General features: G+C 41.7%; 2 protein-coding genes across 2 annotated transcripts in view; both read right to left on the bottom strand.

Annotated features, from left to right (window-relative positions):
- Positions 1-22,102, bottom strand: part of Radil (Ras association and DIL domains) — an 83,426-nt gene that overhangs the window by 26,190 nt on the left and 35,134 nt on the right. The gene's annotated exons all lie outside the window — the stretch shown is intronic.
- The window catches only part of Papolb (poly(A) polymerase beta (testis specific)), a gene marked incomplete in the record, with an annotated part of 4,460 nt that continues 302 nt past the window's right edge, over positions 17,945-22,102 (bottom strand). The window contains 2 exon segments of the mRNA XM_013521248.1: positions 17,945-20,209; positions 20,211-22,102. Of these exon segments, the coding sequence (XP_013376702.1) occupies positions 20,165-20,209; positions 20,211-22,037 (1,872 nt within the window).

The following is a 22,102-nucleotide window of genomic DNA, read 5'->3' as shown; positions in this document are numbered from 1 at the left end:
CTGAGATCCAGTTCTTGGTTTGAGTGGAAGTGCATAAAACACCTTTTTTTTCTTTTATATTTTTTGTAGCCCCAGGGACTGAACCAGGATCCCATATATACTATGCAAGCACTCTACCACTGAGAAATTTCCCCAGTGTTTTTTATTTTATTTTGAGACAAGATCTCACTAAGTTGCCTGGGCTGGCCTGAGTTTGTGATCCTCCTGCCTCAGCCTCTTGAGTAGCTGAGATTACAGGTGTGCACCACCATGCCCAGTGAAATGTTCAGTGGACACATGCACATCCCATCTGAGGATACAGCTGAGGACCTTGGCTGTTTTGCCCCAAGGCTCACTTACTCCCGGATATTTGCTAATGCATGCACCTAGGAGAAGAATGGACAAGCTCCAAGATTCTGAAAGTACAGTGCAGCGAGGACAGGCCTGAGACGGCCCCACAGGCATCCTAAAGACACACTGACTTGGAGGAAATGTCTGACACGGGAGTGGAAAGGAGCAGAGATGGGAAGCTCGGCTGTGGGAGACAGTGACAGCTCTGGAGTCCTAGATGCTTCCCCCAGCCTCACCACCTGCCCAGGGTGCGGCTCCACGGGGCAGCAAACCGGACAGCCTTGGTTACCCACAGACACTCCTGGATGAGGGAAAGGATGACACCATGGGCCACACCACTCTTTCCCACATTCCCTTCCTGTCACCTTCACAGAGACTGTGTGGACTGGGAGGTGGCAATGTTAATTCTGACAACAGCTGCTAACAGTCACCAGAGCTGCCAGCGCTGCTCTGCTCTGGCTCAAACAGCCCTGGAAAGAAAAACACAGCTCCCTTCCTGTGCGTCACCAGGTTCCTCCATAAAGTCACCCTGCAGGCTTCCCCTCTGGTCATTTTCTCATCCCTCCCGGACTCTGGGAAGCACATGTGGACAACCCTCTCAGCTGGCGGCCTCAGAGACAGGGTTCTGGCTAGAGACAGGGGCACCACAACTTTTCTGCACTGGGGAGTTCTACCAAACCTGGGCAATCAGGCCACTTTTGCAGTGATTCCTCGTAACAGCTGGGACTATGCTGCTCAAATAAACTCTCAGCAGCTGCTGCAAATCCAGAGGTCAGACTTGCCTTCAAGTCTCTTTTTTGCTGGAATACTCTCTTCAGCAAAGTATCCGTGAGCAGTGGTGCACACCTGTAATCCCAGCACGCAGCGAGGCTGAGGCAAGAGGATCACAAGATTCAACCCAGATCTAAGTTGGGCAATTTAGCAACTTGGCCAGGGCTTTCTCAGAATAAAAAAGGGCTGGGGATGGGGAAGTAGTTCTGTGCGAAGGCCCTGGGCTTAACCCCTAGGTACTGCAAAACAAAACCAAAACAAAGCAAACAAGCAAACAAAAAACCAAAGTCATGGAGGTCCACCAATCAACAATCTGTGAAATCATTCAAACTGTACAAAACAGAAATAAATGCCTGAGGATAAGTCAGGCATAAGGATGAGCTTGAGGATAAGCACCTCCCATTCTCAGCATTCTGCATTTAAATCCATTTCATCCTTAACTATAAACCTGCAGAAGGTACTGCGGCTGGATGGGGAACAACCCAGCCTCTTGTGACCAAATGGACCACGGGGGTAAATTCTAAAGTTTTACAGAAGATGCACAGGCAGGGCCCTTCTCATAGGGTGCAGGGGCTGTGTGGCCACTGCCACTTACCCTGTACAGAGGCCCCACCTTGGCAGGCAAGGAGACAAGTGAAAGGGACAAAGCTGGGAGGAAGGAAATTAAACCACAACCATCATGCAAATGGCATGACTATATATGTGAAAAATGCAGAGGAATATAAGGATAAATTATTAGAATTAAGTAAATTTAGGAAGGTGGCGAGATATCGCAAATATGTGAAATTTAATAATGCTTTTAAATACCAGCAACAAAAGAGAAAAAGGATATGTGAAGAAATACCATTTATAATAGCGTAACCGTTGTAAAACTGTAAGACACTGTTGACAAATCAAAGACTGATGAACTCTGGGGCTTCTGAGTGGAGGAATGTAAAGCCATCACTTCTCCCCATCCTACAATCGGCCCATGCAACCCTAAGAAAAGTCTCCACAGAAGTCAAAGCTGGTCACTTGAGCTATCAGTAGTGGACTCACTATATGCTGTGGGGTCAGACAGTGCAATGGAACAGGTATGAGGGACCTGGAGCTGAATCTTGCATATACAGAAGGGACAGATTTTTAAGCAAATAGCATGGAGTCAACTTCACGTACATATGGAAAAACACCTACACCTCACATTGGCCACAAAACTCAATTCCAGATGGAGTATGGATTTACACGGGAAAGGTTAAAAATAAAGCTTTAGGAAGAAACCATGTTAGAAATAAATACCCTTGGTTGGAGTGGAGCAGCAGAGAAACAGCCGCTCCAAGATTTGTTTTCCAGACACTCACAAAGAGCAACATGAGAAAGAGGAGGAAAGTGGGTCCCTAGGACCCAGAAAGGGTCTGAGGCGAGTGTTGACGCACACAGGGAGAGCAAAGAGACAGACCTTAACGCAGAAGGAGGTGGTAAGTGGTGCGTTCTCCCCGAGGCCTGATTCACTGTGTGTGCAGATGGCTCAAACCTGCAGATACACAGTGACTACTGGCAACCCCAGAGGTCTCCACAGAGAAATGTACCAGTGGAACTGAGCAGTGGATGCAGCAGACTGCAGTGGCTGGTGAGTTATTTGGATTCGGATGTACCCCTGGGGAGGTCAATTAGCCATTAGCCATCTTAGAGAGGAACCAACTGAGCTAGGGATTCAGAGAAGCTGTGGGCTGGCTCTATCCAGTGACTGCCAGTGTCAGAGTGAGGTGGAACCAAGTTCAAGTCAGCAGGAGGTCAAAGCCAGCAGGAGGGCACATGGAGTGCTGCAGGCCAAACTAATCAGGTTCCAGCCTCACAGTCAGAAACCAATTTGAACCTCAGTGGAACTAAAGGTACAGACTTGCTGGGACTATCCACTACCTCACTGTAAATCTACAGCTGGCTTGCTGGGATTGATCAACATGGATCTAGGTTTTGCCTCGCCATTCTGTCTACCAGTGCCAGCAGAGACATGCCCTGAAGTGGACTGTTTTTTCTTTTTTGTTTTGTTTTGGTTTTTTATTTCTTCATTGTTCTTATTTTATATGGCTGTGAACATTGTTTCTAGTTTTGTTGATGTTGTTCTTTTTTTATTATTTCTTCCCTCTCTCTCTCCTGTCTTCTTCACAAATTTCCCAAAGTTTGCATAATCTTCCTTTGTCCTCCAGCCTTGCTTCTAACCTCTTCTTCATCTTCTATTTTTCCCCCAACCCCTTTTAAATTTTCTCTCCTGAGGATAAAATCACCATAATGAGGGCACATTTACTGTATATAATTTTCTGGTTCATTTTAGATTTTGCTATATAAGCACAAATACAGTTCATACATAAAGGTGGAAAATTAATTGTTACCACAGTTGGTCATTTTCTAGGCTTTGTTTGACACTATTGTTCTTGCTGATTGTACTACTTTAGCCAAGGTGACATAACTGTTCTAATCAGTTGTTCTTTCTGATAAGACTGAGATTGCTTAAGGGTCATAAAAAATACTATAGGTCAGTGCCAAAGAATCAGGAGGTAGGCAAAATAGGCAGCAACTTCTCATCCCCAATAAATTGAAGAGGTAGGGTCTTGCAATAGACTCAAAACCCAAAAGCCAGCTACACCTGGAAGACATATTTGAGAAATAGTCATTTCCTAAAGTTTCTTAATACTAGCAATAAAGCTACCAGCCCTAAGCAATTTACAAACATCAGCCCAGCAATTAAGCTAAAGGAAATAGAAACTGAGAGACACTTAAGCCTTAATATGCAATCCCAGACTTCCAACTCACCAAAGGCAAACCTAAAGGGCAATGAAGTAGAACAATTCAAAAGCCACCCACTTGGACCCTCTGAAGTGATAACAGCAGCAGTAACAAAGTAGATCAATGAGGTTCTACAAGAATCACATGAGAAATACTTTCTTATATACCTACAGAGATGTGGATATAATGAAAGACATGGATAGTGACTCTAGAGCACATACAGATTAAAAAAAGAGAGATTAGGAAAATGATGGAAACCATGAATGCCCCAAATAGGAAAGAAATGGAATCCATGAAACAAATTCAAACAAATATTCAGACAAGTAGATTAAAAATTCCACTGAAAGTATATGCAGCAGAATGAGCCAAAGTGAGGACAAGAGTAACAGATATAGAAGACAGGATTTCAGCTGGGCATGGCGGCACACACCTATAATCCCAGCACTTGGGAGGCTGAGGCAGGAGGATCACCATGAGTTTGATGTCAGCCTGGGCTACATAAGCGAACTCAAGGCCAGCCTCTACTATATAGAGAGACCTTGTCTCAAAAAACAAAAACAAAAAACAAAACCCACAGTATTTCAGTTAGCAATCATGAAAAGAAAGATTTCTTAAAAACAGCAAGAAACCATGAAAAATCAATCCAACAGCTACTACATGATGCAAAGAGAATAACATAGGATTGATCAGAGTCAATAAAAAAGCAGGCAATAGAGACATAAAACAAAATGAAACCTGTCCACAGAAGTAATGGCAGGAAACTTCCCAAGCAGAGGAAAAGAATTTGACATACAATTAAGGGAGGCATATAGAACTCCAATTAGCCATGATCAAAAAATATCAACACCAAGTCATATATCAGTCAAGATTCCAAGAAAACAACCTCCAGTCCAGACTGATGTACCCTATAAATACTATCTTGCAAAATTAATGGAGAAACAAGATGTTCCACCCCACAACATCAGAATACACATTCTTCTCAGCTGTATATGGGATGTTCTCCAAAACAGACAACATACTAGCTCATAGAACTAGCTTAAAGAAATGCAAAGGAATTGAAATTATCCCATACATATTATCAATCATAGTGCAATGAAATTGGAAATAACGACAAAAGAAACTACAAGAACTTCATAAAGACATGGAAATTAAATAACACCCTCCTGAACACCAATGGGTCACAGATAAAATAAAGAAGAAATTAGAAATTTCTAATGAGGTACAATTAAATGGTAATGCCAATACAACATACTGGAACTTTTGGGACACAATGAAAGCAGTCCTACAAAGGAAATTTATAGTGGTGAATACCCATATCAGGAAAACAGAGCAAGATGAAATAACCTAATGTTAAGCCTCAAGCTTCCAGAAAAGAAGAGAAGGCCAAGCCCAATGCCCATATAAGGGTGGAAATTATAAAGATGAGACATTAATGCAATAGAGAGTAAGAAAACAATTACAAAGAATCAATAAATCAAAGACTTGATTCTTTGAAAGATTAAATAAAATTGACAAACTCTTAGCCAACCTTATCAAAAAAAGGAAGGAAAACACTCAAATCCATGCAATTAGGAATGAAAAGAGTGAAATCACAATAGATCCTGCAGAAATCCAGAAGCTCATCAATACCTACTTTGAGAACTTATATTCTAATATGATGAAGAATGAAGAAGAAATAGGCAGATCCCTAGATACATATGAATTATCATAGCAGAATCAAGACGATATAAAAATCCTAAATAAACCAGTATCAGTCGTCTTGGTTACTTTCCTCTCGTTGCTGGGACAAAATACCTGACACCCAAAATTAAGGAAGGAAAAGTTTATTTTGCTTACATTTTGTGGAGGTTTCAGTCCGTACTTGGCAAGTTACAAGGCAGAGTGGCACATGGCAGAGAGCTACAGCTCATGGTGGCAGAACACAGCAAAGCAACAAGCACACATACAAGGGAGGAAATGGCCTCAAGCACCCTTTTCCTCCCCCTTACATATGCAAACTATCCACCCCAGGGCGGGTGTAGCTCTCATACCCACAATCAATCAAACTCTAAAAGCCTGCCCCATGACTGCATGAGGCTTTGGGGGTACACACAGACACAAACAATAACATCAGTCAATAAAATTGAAGATGTAGGGCCAGAAATATAGCTCAGGGGCACAAGCACCTGCCTGGCAAGCACAAGGTCCTGAGTTCAATTCCTGGTACCAAAAAAAAAAAGATGTAAAAACATATTGAAGATGTAATTAAAAACCTACCAACAAAAAACAGCTCAGGCCCTGATGGATTCACTTCTGAATTCTATAAGAAATTTAGATAAGACCTAGTGCCACTAGTTCTAAAGCTTTTTAATGAAATTTAAGGGGAATCCGTACTCCCAAATTTATTCCTGGATGCAAACATTATACTGATATTAAAACCAGAGAAGGATCCAATCAAAAAGAGAACTACAGCCTAATTTCCCTCACTACATAGAGGCAAAAACTCTTAATAAAATACAGGAAAATAGAATGCAACAAATCATAAAGAAGATGCTATCATGCTACCGTGACCAAGCAGGATTCATTGCAGGAATGCAAGGATGGTTCAACCTACAAAAATCAATAAATGCACTATTCTATATCAATAGAGCCAAGGACAAAAAACATATGATCATCTCAATAGATGCAGAAAATGCTTTTGACAAAGTCCAAACCCATTCATGATAAAACCCTACAGAAAATTGGAATAGATGGTCTTTATCCTAATCTGATAAAAGCCATCTATAATAAAACAACACCCAATATCATACTAAATGGACACAAAGTAAAAAGCCTTCACTCTAAAATCAGGAATGTTATGGTTGATACAGCGCATCAACTTGAGGAGTCTAGAAGCTTAACTATGTGACTCAGCAGTTCTACATCCTGGGGTGAAAAGACAGGCCCTTATGGCTCTAGGAAGTTGTTCACTGTGTCAATTTGAGAAGTTTAGAAGGTTAACTATGTGACTCAGCAGGGAGCCCAGGTCCTTACTTGTATTCATCCTGAGCCTGTGCAAGAGGAGAGCCTGGTGATGATGGTGTGAGTGTAGAAGACCACTCCCCTCATGGCCAGTAGGGTGCATGTAATAAAAGGGAAATGAGAAAGGACTGATTGCTGGTTCTTCAGAGGAGCTCCAGTCTTCACCTTCAGCTTGGTGGTTGTCTCCTGGCTTCTAGTACAGACTGTTTGGTTTCCGCCTGGGACTCTTCAGCCTTCTGGTGTAGACTCTTCAGCATTCATCATGGATTCTTCAGTGTTCCATCGCAGACCCATCAGCCTCCTGATAGGGACTTTCACAGACACTGCAGTGAGCTCCAGACCTGGGACTGGACTCTTCAATCTCCAGCGGGCAGACACCCTCTGCACACTTCTTCATCCAACTCTGTGGCTGACCATTGTAAGCCAAACATGTAATTTCTTGCACATCTGTATATCTTGTATCATATCTGTTTCTCTAGTAAACCCTGACTGATACAAGGAACAAGACAAGGATGCCCACAATCACCACTCCCATTCAATACAGTTCTGGAAACATTAGTCTGATCAATTAGACTAGAGAAAGAAATAAAAGGCTACAAAAGGAAGAAGTTAAAATATAATTATTTGAGGGTGACAGGATACTCGACACAGAACACCCCAAAACTCCACCAGAAGACTTCCAGATTTAATAATCAAGTTCAGTACTGCAGCAGCATACAAGGTCAACAGTCAATAATCAATAGCACTCCTGTACACAAATAACAAAATCACTGACAGAGAAATTAGAGAAATAATAATAGCATCCAAAAAATACCTAGCAATCAATCCAACAAATAAAGTAAAAGACCTCTACATCGAAAACTATAGTACTCTGAAAAAGGAGATTGAAGAGAATATCAGAAAATGGCAAGATATCCCTTGTTCTTGGGTAGGAAGACCCAATATAGTGAAAATGGCTATACTTCCAAAAGTGCTATGCAGATTTAATGCAATCCTGATCAAAATACTGATAGCATACCTCACAGAAATAGAGAAAACAATCCTAAAATTCATTTGGAACCAAAAAGACCTAGAAGCAAAAGCAATTCTGGGCAACAAAGGCAAGGCAGGGGCATCACAATCCCTGACTTGAAATTATACTACAAAGCTACAGTGATAAAAATAGCATGGTGCTGGCAAAAAAAAAAAAAAAAAAAAAACAGACCCAAGGATCAATGGGACAGATCAGAAGATGCAGAAACAACTCTAAACACACTCAGTCACCTTATCTTTGACAAAGGAGCCAAACACCTTCACCAGAAGAAATATAGCCTCTTTAATAAAAGGTGCTAGAAAAACTGGCTTTCCACATGCTGAAGATTAAAACTAGACTCTTATCTTTCACCATGCACTAAACTATAATCAAAATGGATCAAAGATCTAAATATTAAAACAAAAACACTAAATCTGCTTGAAGATAGAATAGGTAGAACTCTTGAAGACACTGACGTAGGCAAAGACTTTATGAACAAAACACCAACTTCACAGGAACTATCACAAAGAATCAACAACTGGGATCTCATCTTATTAAAAAGCTTTTGCACAGCAAGAGAAACCACCAACAGAGTAGAGACAACCTGCAGTGTGGGAAAATGTTTTGCCAACTGTTCCTCAAAGACTAACATATAAAATATATAAAGAACTCAGAGTCAAAGGCCCCAAATTTAAAGATCCAATCCAAAAATGGGTATCTAAAATGAATAGACACTTCTCAGATGAACAAATACAAACAGCAAATAAATATATGAAAAAATGTTCAACATCACTGGTCATTTGAGATACCAATTAAAACAACAGAGATTTCATCTCACTCCACAAAGAATGGGCTATTATCAAAAAATCAATCAATAACAAATGCTGGCAGGGCTGTTGGGGAAAAGGAACACTTCTCCACTTTTGGTGGGAGTGTACACTGGTACAACCACTGTAGAAATCAGTGTGGAGATTCCTCAAAAAATTAGGACTATAAGGTCCATTTGACCCAACTATTCCCCTTCTTGGTATCTTTCCAAAAGAATTGAAAGCATCATACCACAGCGATATATGCTCACCCATATTTATAGTAGCACAGTTTGTAATAGCTAAAGCTTGGAAACAACCCAAATGCCTATCAACCGATGAATGGGTAAAGAAGATTTTTTTAATACAATGGAGTACAATGCCCATATAAGGGTGGAAATTATAAAGATGAGACATTAATGCAATAGAGAGTAAGAAAACAATTACAAAGAATCAATAAATCAAAAACTTGATTCTTTGAAAGATTAAATAAAATTGACAAACTCTTAGCCAACCTTATCAAAAAAAGGAAAGAAAACACTCAAATCCATGCAATTAGGAATAAAAAGAAGCCATAAAGAAGGATAAACTTGAGACATGTTTAGCTAAATGGATGCACCTTGAGACCATACTCTTAACTGAAATAAATCGGACACACATGTGTAAATATTGCATTGTTTCTATGGTGTGAGACACTGAAAGTCTAAATAAGGACCAAAATGTATAACAGATATTGGGGAATGGGAGGAAAACGTTCAAGGGAGTGGGGAGAGGGAAAGGAAGGACGAGACAAGAAAAAAATAATGGAAACAAGGCTTCTGTAAATAAGGAGGGGAAGAGGAGTTGAAGGGAGAGGAAGGAAATCACAATAAAAGAAGGAAGACGACATTAAGTACAGGTATAAACTCTGTATGATGAATGCGGTGAATGTGATGATGTATACCTAAAATGTACCAATAAAATCTGACTTAAGAAAATAAGACCTGTACCTGTAAAAAAATAAATAAATAAAGCACATATGGAACATTTACAAAGACAAACCATCACAGGCAATAAACTAAGTCTATAAATTTTAAAAGAATTAAAAGAACATATTATCATAAAAAGAAAGGAATCAGGCTAGAAATAATAATAGGAAAAGTAGAAAATCACCAAATGTTACAGTTAAGAAACATATTTGTAAATATTCTAAGACCAAAGAAAAAATCCTATTGCTAATAAGGAAAAAATTGGTATTGAGTGATATCAAAGTTGTTATATATCAATACTTGTAAAATGCAGCTAAAACAACTTGGAGGGAGATTTGTACATTATATTAAAAGAGATAAAACCATAAATTAAAAGTATATATTAAGAGAGAAAGAATAAAGATGTCAACAGAGTACCAGAAAGTTAAACAAAAAGCAGGAAATTAAACTGAAAGTAGACGGTAAGTATGCCCAGTAGAAATTAAACAGGAAAGGAACACATAACATGTAAATAAATAAGGCCAATATTAAGTTCAATGACAAGGTTAATAAAATCAATAAATTTTGGGCAATACCGGTCAAGAAAAAAACAAAGAGAATCTATAAATAGTAGCAACAAGAAGAAGAGGAGTACCACGGCAAATGCTGCATCCAACTTAGTAGTTGCAACAAGAGTGTATTACTGGTAATTTTATGGCAATTAATAGGAAATTTTAGACAAAATGGACAAATTCCTAAGAAAAAAAAATTTGCCAAAGCTGGCTCAAAGATACAGAACCTGAACAGTCTTTTAAAACAGCCATTGAACTGCTGGCAGGAATAGAAGCACTGATCCACTCCAAATTTTACAAATATCTATGGAGAAATTGCTATCTACCTGATTGCATGAGGAGACACATATGTCCTTTAAAATGTCTCCATCTTTCCACATTTCTAAGCTGCTATTCTATAGAAGTGATTAGAAAGGAGCTGAGTGGAACATTTCTGTTCAGAGATGCGTACAGTCATTTCTATAACCATTATTTATAAATAGAGCGAAAATTCAACAGGGAATGTTATGGTTATGTGCACTCATTCAGTGGCATTAAAATGATCTTCACAACAGAAGGAAATAAATATAGGAAGCTCAAAAATAGAGAGCATATAACTTTGTACACAGGTGGATTTAAATTATGCAAGAAAATAAAAGCATATCCTGAGAAAAGACAGATGTGAAAAGTGCCAAACTATTAAAAGCAATTCTCTAGTGACTTTGCAGGTGATTTCTTCTCTCTTCTTTATAATTTCTCTTACTTGTCAAATTTTCAACAACAGGGAGCCCCTATACCTTAAAGCGCAAGAAAGTATTGTTATACAATACCAAAGTGGGTGGCTTCCACGATAAAATTTGGACCTTCTCACACCGGCTGAGTCCCAGCAGGGAACGATGTCCCTCTCTGGGAAGCAATGTAATTAGGGTAATGGATGACTAAGGAGATCAAAGGCTTAGGCTGTTTGTCACACAGTCACAGACAGACAGAGTCTTCCAGGACTGCGTCAGAGAGAGAGCAGTGTGGCATAACCATGAAGGTTTGGAGCTGAAGCCAAGTCCAGTCCAGTGACCCTGAGATGACTGTAACCCCCTTCTCACAGGGTTTCTGAGTCAACAGCTAGCATGCTCTGCTTGCCAGGCTGGACCTCACTGGGGGACAGTCGAAGTGTTTCTGACCCTACTGGCTACTTCCTCCTGGATCTGGGCAGCACCGTAGCTGATAATCTGCTACTGGTTTTCATATCTCTTGACTCAACACTGAGGAGCGTTCTCTCGCCTTGTGGAGAATGCCCTGACTCCTGCCCTGCACTACACTGAGACTCCCACCATCCTGTCACTGTGGCGTCTCACTGTCCGGTGCCCTGCAAGGGAAAATTCAACAAGGAATGTTATGGTTATGTGCACTCATTCACTGGCATTAAAATGCTGCATCCAATAGTTGCAACATGAGCAGAGTCCACATCTGCCCTTTGGACTGCGCCTCTGCCCTCTACTAACTTGGCCTTGTTTTTTATACTCTAGTCCCTTAAATATCTTCACTGCTCAGATTCATTCTGAGTCTTTGGAATTATATCTGAATCTTTACTCGTATGTGTGTATGCGTGTATGTGTGTGTGTGCCTTTGTGTTTTTACATTTCTTTTTTATTATTTATTTATTTATTTATTTAGTCTTTTTTGAGACAGGCTTTCACTATGCAGTTCAGGCTGGTCTTGAACTTACTTTGTAGCCCAGGCTGGCCTTGAACCTGCAGTGATCCTCCTGCCTCAGCCTCCCGAGTGCTGGAATTACAGGTGTGTTTACATTTCTTAATGACAAGCTAAGGACTGTAATACTCCTGTATTCATTTGCTAAGATGGTCACGATAATGTGTCACAGAAGGGCTGCCTTCAACAACAGAAACTGCCTGTCAGGCCAGAAGGCTGAAGTCCATGATCAAAATGTTACAGGTCTGGTTTCTCCTGGGGCTGCTCTCCCTGGGTGCAGATGGTACCTTCTTGTGTCCTCACAGGGTCATCCCTCTGTGTGTGTTCATGTGCTACTCACCTCCTCTTATAAGGAAGTCATTTTGGATATAGCCCACCCACATGACCCCATTTTACTTTAATGTCCTCTTTAAGGACTCTGTCTCCAAATACCGTTACATCCTGAAGCGCTGGAGTTACGGCTTCAGTGATTGAACTTGGAGGGCCATGATTCAGCCAGGCCATGCTTGATCAGAGACCACAAGGGTGAAGCAAATCCATAGCACAGCTAGCAACAGGCCACCAAAGAGGCTCTCTGTGGGTGTTCATCACCACTACCACCTCCCAAGAGCTGGGACACAAGCCCTCCTGAGGGGGACAGCCCAGCCCCAGAGCCTCTCGGCCTCTTGTTCTGTGTCAGGCCCCACTATGGCATGCCCTAAGCTGTCCACCAAGCAGCCTGCAGGTCAGCACAGTGCAGACCTGAAACCTTGACCCTCACAGAGCTTGACCTTGATTTCCGGCAGAGCTGGAGAGAGGAGACAAAGAGGAGGAGGGACAGAAGGAAAGAAGGGCTCGCTGTCAGCCACACCCCCTGGCAACCTGCACCCTGTCCCTCCCCAGATCTGACTCTGTCACTGTCCTCTTAAAAACCACCCACAAAGAACAGATGCTCACAGGTGGCCAGAGAGAAATGCGCCAGGAAAAGGAGCAGGCAACTCACAGAAGGAACCTGCAAATGGCCAATGGCCACCCGGGTTCTCAGCCTATTGGCAAGAACACTCTGCGCACTGCCGCACATACCAAGAAAGAACAAACGAACTAGACTGCAATCATTAATTACAAAGACAGAAAGTTAGGAGGGAAAAGTAATCTGAGCACACAAGATCCGTGAGTGGTGTAAAGCTATACGCACTCATAAAAGAAGGAAACCTTCCACCGGGTGCAGTGGCGCCCGTATGCAATCCTAGTACTCTGGGAGGCTGTAAGTTCAAGCCCAGCCTGGGCAACTTAGTAACTTAGCAAGACCCTGTCTCAAATTAAAAAACACAAAAGGGCTGGGGATGTAGCTCAGTGCAAAGGGCAAAGGCCTTGGGTTCAATCCCCAGTACCCTCCCCACCAAAAAAGACAAAAACTCTATTTTTTTTTTTTTTACTCCAACCCAAACCCTAAAAAGAAGGCAAAAAGACTAGCTATTTTGAGGGGGGAGTTGGTGGCAAACAGACTTAAGTCCTCACCTTCCACAGGAGGAAGTCACTAGTTACCGTCTGAAGTTTTAAAAACCAAGTAGTAGGAGGACAGATTTGTCATTTAAAAATAGGGAATCAAATGCCGAAAAGAGCAGTTCACAGCCGGACGCGGTGCCTCTGGGGAGAGCAGGGCTGGGAAGGATGGGGACTGGCAGGGGGCCACCCATCTGTTTTTGTTTTGTTTTAATCAGCAGTGAGAAAATATTGCTTCAACTGCGCACATGTAGCACTAGCAAAAATAAAAGCTTTTTTAAAGGACGTGCTTTCCAACACACTGAGGGAATGAGTGAGTGGGCACACTCGTGGAATCTGTCTCTCACCGATTCCAGACATGCTCTGTTTACACACCCAGGCCAGTCTGAGGCTGGGCGCCCTGAGAGCTCAAGTCTCCCAGGGTGGGTCAGTGCTCCAGTCACCAAGGGCACCGCAGGATGAGCGCAGGTTCCAGCTGAGGTCTTATGTAATAAGAAAGGGTCACGCCCTACTTGAAGGGGTAGGCTATTTCATGTTAGGGTTAAGTAAATATTAGTGATCTTACAAATGATGATACTTTTTCTTTGGTGAAATACAGAATACAAAGGAATGTGTGCTACAAAACTGTTCCTCATAAATAGGAAATAAAATGGTGCTCCATTCTCATCGCGGGGTTTCCCACACTATGAAGAAGAAGGAACTGGAGCTGTAACACATCATGTGAAGAAATTTCCACCAAGAGTCCAGGAAGAAAAGTAAGACACAGAAAGGTTATGATTTGGCAGAAAAGGTGGAGTGAGTGTGTGTGGGGGTGTGGTTTGATTACACAGGTCCTGCACAGGATAACATATGCACACAGGAGATAGGGAAGGTCACCGTGCTGGGCAGACTTTGACAATGGCCCGTGGTCCCTGGGAGCACTTTGGCAGAAAAGGTCTGGCAAGCAAATCAAGGTTACCCATCTACTGACCTTAGGATCTGCAGATCACCTGGTGAGCTGTACCTGATCACATGTGCCAGCACCTTGTGGGTGGGGAGCATTGGGGAAGGTAACTTGTTTCTTGGATTTCATGGGTTCAGAGATGGAGAAAATTTGTGCACCAGAAGTTGTGCTCAATGGATTATACCCAGAGGCCCCATCTGCACTTGGTTTACATTGTTTAAATGTGGTAATGTTGGACTTGAACTGGTAACAAGATAAGATGAGCCTGAGGATCTGGAGGTGGGGTGAGTGCCTTGTGCGCGTGGATGCAGACAGGACTCACTAGGGGCCAGAGGGTGGGGCGGGTAACTGAAACTCTAAAATGACCTCAGTAACCCTCACCTGCTATAATCTGCTCCCTCTTTGCGTGTGAATGGGACCTGTGTGTTTTGTTATATAGCAAAAGGGATTTTTGCAGGTACAAATTAGTCTACTAATCAATTCACTTTGGAGTCATCCAATGGGGGATTACCCAGATAAGCCACATCTAAGCACACATGATTTCTAAAAGCAGGAAGGAAGTCAGATTTTCCAAGAATAAGTGAGATTTTGATGTGCTGTGCAGACCTGAAGGTCCTGGCACCACCCAGCAGTGACTTGGACACTCTCTTGAACTTTGGAATGAGTGTGTGCAGAGCAACAGAAAGCTGGCATTGCATTTCCATATCCACTGCTGCTCCTAACAGCAGCACAGTCCCTACATCACTGGCAGGGCCTTCTGCCCGGCTAACAGGGACCGCATTCTGCAGTGTCCCTTGCAGACAAACACAGCTCCATCAGTGAAAGATGAGGGACGCTCCTGCTAGGACTGCATGAAACCTCCACAGGATGACACTGTGTGCAGGGACACCTCTGCCCTCCTCTCTTCCTCCTGCAATGGAGATGGGACAGAGGTGGCCCCCACAGTCTTGTTGCATCTTGAGCGACCCAAGGATGGAAAGTATAAACTAGAGCAGTGGAGCTTAAAGCAGAAGCCTGGGTCGCTGGTGACCCGGGACACCACCTTTCCAGCCCTGAACTTAGTACCTATTATAAGAGGGAAAATAAACCTGCACTGCATTTATTCAGGCTACTGACTGCCTGGCCAAATGCAATCCCTGCCTGGCCAAATGCAATCCCTGACTGATTTTAGGACATCATTTAGGTATCTATTTTCTAAATAATAAAATAGTTTCCACACTTGAAAGCATTTATAACCTAGACTAATAATAAAGTAAGCACCATGGCATCTACTACCCGGCCTAAGAAACAAGGAGCCCCTCCGGCCTGTCCGCTCTCTCACCTCCCACCCGACCACAGGAAACTGCTGTTCAGATTTTCTGTTTAGCAGGTGTGGCTTTTTTACTTATAGTTATGCCATACATTGGTGTAACCCTAGATTATACTACTGCACTTTACTTTTCAACTTTATATAAATTATATCAGTCCTCCCCAGCATGAGACACATCTACACAGATGCATGGAGCTATGGTTAATGTCACAGCTTTATGATGCTTCAAGCATAAATGCACCACTGCCCTCTGCCCCAGAGACGCATGGGTTCTTGGGCCTTAGGCCCTTCCACAACACCACTGTGAACTGCACTGCTGTCAGGTACCCAAGAGACCTCGTGAGTCTCTGAGAAGGGGCTTCTGGCTTTTCTGACACTGGGGCATATAGAAAAAATTACAATTACTTGGCACATTGGAGGTACCCAGAGGGTGTGGAGAATTCTGGACACTGCTTTTACCCACAGACTTTGGTCCCCAAGGGCTAAGGGGAAAGTAAGATGGAGCACCCCAGTGCCCACAGCCAGACACGGGGGCCTGGCAGCAGAAACCAATACCAGGCTAAGGGCCTGCCAGCACTACCAGTTAAGACCTACCTGTTCTTCATCCTCACCAAACCTATGTTATTGATAACCTTTTTGATTTTTGTTAATAAGTTCTTCCCTAGCTGGCATGGTGGTATATACCTTTGATCCCACTCAGGAGGCTGAGGCAGGAGGATCCCAAGTTCAAGGCTAGTCTGCGTAATTAAAGGAGATCCAATCTCAAAATTAATATTTTACTAAAAGGGCTGGGGGTGTACCTCGGCAGTACAGCATGTATTAGAGCCTAGGTTCACCCTCAGTTCTACTATAAAAAAAAGTTTCTCTCGGTCTTCCTTCATATTTTTATTTCTAACAAAAATGAACATCTATTACTGTTTACTGACCATTCTTAGTTCATCTTATGAGAAATGTGTATGTATTGTCCATTCTGCATTGGCTTGATCTTTTAAAATAGACTTTTTGCCATCCTTAATGTATCCTGGACAATAGTCATTTGAGAATTATATGCATTCTCCAACTCTCCAGTGGCATGCTTTATAATCAGTGTCCACCAGATCACCGAAAGTAAACAATGTGTGTGTTGGGTGGGGGGCCAGATGACAAATTCAATCAGGCCATCTGCTAACACACTGTCTATGTCTGCTTTCACTCTACAAGGAACAGTTAAGCGGACAGATAGACCTTATGGCCTCACAAAGCTGAAAACTGGCCCTTTATAGAAACAATTCACAGACCACCAAACTAGATTGTGTTCAAAAATGCAACCCTCACCCCACCCCACCCCCGAATGATGGCACACACCTATAATCCCAGCACTTGGGAGGTTGAGGCAGGAGGATCACCATGAGTTGGAAGTCAGCCTGGACTACACAGTGAGTTCAAGGCCACCCAAACTACATGAGACCATGTCTCAAAAAAACAAAGAACAAAACACAAAAATGGTTTCCCTTCTACTTTTTGTCTGCTCAATATCAATTAAGGAGCTGTTTTTAAATTTCCTATGATTGGCTAGGCGTGGTGATACATGCCTGTAATTCCAGCACTAGGGAGGCTGAGGCAGGAGGATCATTGAGTTCAAGACCAGCCTGGGCTACAAAATGAGCTCAAGGCCAGCCTGAACTGTGTAGCAGGACCCTGTCTTGAAAAAGATTAAAAAAAAAAATTCCTATGATAATGACATAATTGACAATATCTGTCAATCTCTGCTAAACTTCACATTGAAGCTAATTTATCAGGTGCAAAGAAGTTAAATATTATCCAATTTCCCTGGGGAATTATTTCTTCTATCATTAATACAATGGCTTCTTGTCCCCAGGATTGCTTTTACTGTGAAATGTCTGGTATTGGCACTGTGCCAGCCTCTTTTTCTCAGCTGCTTCTCCCCATTTTCATGCCCTTACATTTTTGGATGTGTTTCTTAAACAAAGCAGTGCATAGCTGGACTTACTTTTTCCTGCTGACAATGTCCTTTAGTCCAAAAACTTGGTCCACTAATTGTAGTAACAGACATATCTGGTTTTTCTACCACTAGTGTTTTTGTTTCCCCCTATTTTTTTATTGTTGTTTTCCCATCTTTCCTGCCTTTTGTATTGTTTTACCTCCATTTTTAAATCTGATTTGAAATTTTAACTCTTCCCATGTTTCCCCTAACATTACACCACACACTTTATTCTATACTTAGTAAAGCTGAAAAATTTATCAGTGTCTCTCCCCTCCTTTGGAACAACGCGATAACATCTGAATTCTTATTGTCAGATTTAAACATTACTGTCCGGCATTTTAATTTCATTTTGTTCATTTGCCATTTATTTTTACTGTGTTTGTAATGGAGAAATACATTATCTGTTATCAAAATAGTGCTTGAAAATACAAGGAGTACAGATCCTATATAACAAAGCAAACTCCAGTCATGAGACACTACATACATCACATGAAAAAATAATCCGATATTCAGGTAATAATAACTAGAATTTAAAAGTCCCAAGTTTCCAGCTTGGTAAAACAAGTACAGTTACATTAAACAGTTAAACGAATTTTTTCCAATGTATAAACAAATTGACAAACTAAATTTGTGCCTGGCAAATTCAACCAAACACAGAGCTACTGAAAATACAGATGCTGTGCACGTTTCACCAGATTTATTAGGGTGGAAGGATTAGGCGACTGCACAGGGCAAAAACGTGAGAAACAGAAATAGTGTATACTAGCATCAGAACATGTCAATTACAGCATAGCTTAAAAGGAAAAAAGACTATACTTCAACTTTGGAAAATTAATCTAGGGCAGGGGAAAGTAACTGCTGCTTAACATGAAAAACTGCACATGTGGTGGAAAGGTACACGGTTGGGAGTGTGGGGGGACAGGGCCAGACTACCTGGCGAGGCTGCGCAACTGCTGTGTCCACAGTAAGACTGTCTCATCCATCTACATCTGTTGTCCCTCACGGTTTCTAAATATGGATGCTCTGCTGCTTTATTTTGAGGGATTTTTTTTAAAAAAGAAAAGCATTCCTAATCTGTGGCAGAATAAAACAAAACCATAAAAACCCAACTACATGTCAAGAGCTTTCTAGAAATTATTTTTATATGACTCACATAAAATCTAATGAATTCTGCTAAGGCATTAAAAATTGGTTTAAGATTTGTGCAGAAAATGTTTTGCTCACATTTAAAATTGGAAATCAGCTTTCTTATGAAGCAGGTATCCTGTGGAATTTATAAAACTTTTCACATATAGTGATCAAATGGCCATCATAGAGCAGCAACATATTTTACAGGCATTATATTTAGTGAAGTTTTTCTACAACGTTAGCATGGAATCTGAATTTGATTTGTGCTATGTGGCCACAAGATTGCTGATTTCACATCATGGTTTAGAAAATACCAGTACCCTGGTTTTTTTTTAACAAAACAATACACAAGCATACCTTGCACATATAGCAAACAGAAGAGGATGGAAGCAGAAAGCTTTTCATTTTAGGATGAAATGATTAAAGACAAGAATATGGAGCTTTGTAAGCTCAAAGACAATGTTGGGTCGCTGATTATACACTGTCTAGAGTAATTCTATAGATAAAACCCATGTGTTACTTCTTGATCATGTCCTATCAAAACCAAAGACATAGAAATTAGTTTTGATATCAAATATATACCCTAAGGGTTGACATTTCATTTTAAAGCATTGCAGCTATCTCAACAGGACTGAGCTAAAGTTACTTTTGTTCTTTCTCTGAAATATATTATACCACTGCCCAACAGTCTCTAATTTTAAGATTAATAGTGAAGAAAACACTCTAGGAAAGAAAAAAAAAAACAACTAGAATTCACCAAGTTAAAATAGAAAATTAGTTCTAGTTCCTAACTTTAAAAATACATAAAGTACATCATTAGTATAAGGAATTCTGATACTAGTTTGTATTGCAAATTTTCCCAACAATTCATCAAACATAAATTCAGTCCAGATATCAGTCATGGAGTCATGGCTATAAATATAGCTAGAGTTTTCTTTCTTTTTTTTTTTTAAAGAGTAGTAGTCCTTTGAAATAGTTAATGTGACTGTTGCTGACACATCAATAATTTGAGGCACTAATAATAGTACTTGTAGCTTAATATGCTAATCTGGACTTCTGGCCAAGATCTGCCCAGTAAAGGACGTTACTAAATGAGCATAAATCTGTTTTGAGTCTTATCTAGTCTGGTACCCTCACACTCCTTCTGTAGCATCTAAAAACAGGCTGAGTTGGCAGATATTGTTTGTGAGCCTTTGGGATTGTTTCTATCTGCTCAGTCTGTTTCACTGAATTCTTAGTAGCAGGAATAGAATCTGCAGAGAGAGCAGGGATCCTGGGTCTATCTGCGCTGGATGTTTCCTGGGAAGCCAGCAGAGAAGTTGCTGTCTAAACAATTTCTAACTGAGCTGTGCTTATCTGTCTGGTTGTTCCCTTTCGGCTTTGGTTTTCTTGGCACTTTCTTCTTTGTAAGGTGAGATGTCCTCTAAACTCCTACTATGGGATTAGGTATGTTTGTCGCTGCATTTCCTGAAGGTCTAGGAGGATGGTTTACCAGATGTGCTGAAGGAACAACTCTGGTGACTGTGGGCTTTGGTGGTGGAGAGATCGTAGGTTGTGAGGGACTCTGAGGAATGCTTTCACTCAGTGCAACCCCTGAGCATTCACTAGGATTCATTTGTTGCAGAGAAACTTCAGGACCCTGCACATTGGCCACAGATGCTGCCATTACAGCCAGGGTAGGGCTGTTTCTGTCCTGAGTGCCAGGAGGTGAAGGCACTGATAAGATGTTTTCACTCTCTACAGACAAGCACAGGTTGCTGTCATCCACGACCGTCAATCTTACATCTTCTGCCGAGTGTGTTTTCTTTTTCTGAAGAACATGATCAGGAAGTAGTTGATGAAGTTCCTTTTTTCTTAAATGCATTGCAGCAATTTTCATATCCACCTCAAACATCTTACTATGTATTGCTTGCCTATAAACTGTATCTGTAAAAGACTGAATATCATAGGTGAGATCAAGATTGAGAATTTCAGAGTTTTCTGGTTTTTTTAACACTAACCCAATCACCCACATTGTGCTAAATTCTTCCTTGTCAGGGTTTTCTTTGGGTGCTGGAAATGACTGGGGATTCACATGTGCCAGTGTAATAAATTCATTTTTCTCCAAGCTCCCAACCAAGATTCGGATCTTTGATTCCACCAAGCCCACCCATTCTAGATGTTGGTTTTCTGTTGGTGCACTTGCCAGAAGCACAATATAATGCTTGTACTTTTTAAAGAAGTTTGGAGCTTCAAACAGCTTGGACCACTCTGCCTTATTCAACAAAATTTCATGTGTGATAGCAAGCCCTTGTTTAAACTCCTCAATCATGACCATCCTGGTTGAAACAGACACATTGTACGTGGAGTTCTGCTGTGGGTATGCGGGTGTAATTATAGGCATCAGATGGTAGCGATCACTGGGATTTACCCTTGGGTCCCACACGGGTAAATTAAGAGTCCGTTCTTCAGGCTCTTTCAGTAACACTGGGTTTGGCCATTCCCATTCAGAAAACACCAAGAAAAATTTACGTACAAGAGTTGATGCTACTGCATTTGGATAAAGCTGGCAAGTTCTTGCTACTAGCATAGCCCAGGATACACCTCCGAGGAAACCTAATATATTGGAATAGATATTGTGGCATTTGGCCCACAATTTGATGGCTCTCAGAGTTAGCCTGAAATTGTCGATGTTTGGTACTAAATGTAAAATTTCATCAGTTACCCGGCAACCGTTAAGGCTTCTTATACATCTAATATCTAAATTTTTAAGCAGACTGTCATCTCTTAGGTCCAAATCTTCTGGAATATTCTGCAATGCTAACCGTGCAAACAAAATATCAATCTCTATCCCAGCAAAACACAGTTTGATAACTGGTACAAATGCCTCCTCAACGGCCCTTAAATCTTTGACTTCTTCCTGTAGTTTCAATTTCTCGTAGAATGAGGTGAAAAAGTCGCTCCGATCAACATGTCTCGGGGCAACACACAGCGCATCTATATCGGCCCCTTTCGTGTGGACTCCTAGTCTGTATGAGCCGAACGTGAAAAGTTTTCCCCCAACATTATCAATGACAGCCTGGGGAAGGTTCTTGCTTTGGCTGATTTCTCGTATCCATTCCTTCACCAGATTGTTTAACTTTTCCAAAATTAATGTCCTGCGCTGCAGCTCCTCTTCCTCTTCGAACACCCCGAAAGGCTGCAGGGTCTCGATGAGCCTCTGGGTGAGCTCGCGGTCAGCGTCCCTGGGGGCGGCCAGGCTGATGGCCGCGGAGAGGCCGAGGCACTCCTGCGGCAGGACTCCCGGGGTGGCCGCCGCCAACGGCATCCTCCCTAGCGCGGGCGGACCCCGGCAGCCGCCGCCCGGCTCATGCCCGGTGGGCGGGAGGGCCG

The sequence above is a fragment of the Chinchilla lanigera genome, unplaced genomic scaffold (genome assembly GCF_000276665.1).
Source record: "Chinchilla lanigera isolate Chin_1 unplaced genomic scaffold, ChiLan1.0 scaffold00059, whole genome shotgun sequence".
Classification (NCBI taxonomy): domain Eukaryota; kingdom Metazoa; phylum Chordata; class Mammalia; order Rodentia; family Chinchillidae; genus Chinchilla; species Chinchilla lanigera.
Note: the sequence above shows the minus strand (reverse complement) of the source record. Positions and strands in the feature narration are given on the sequence as shown.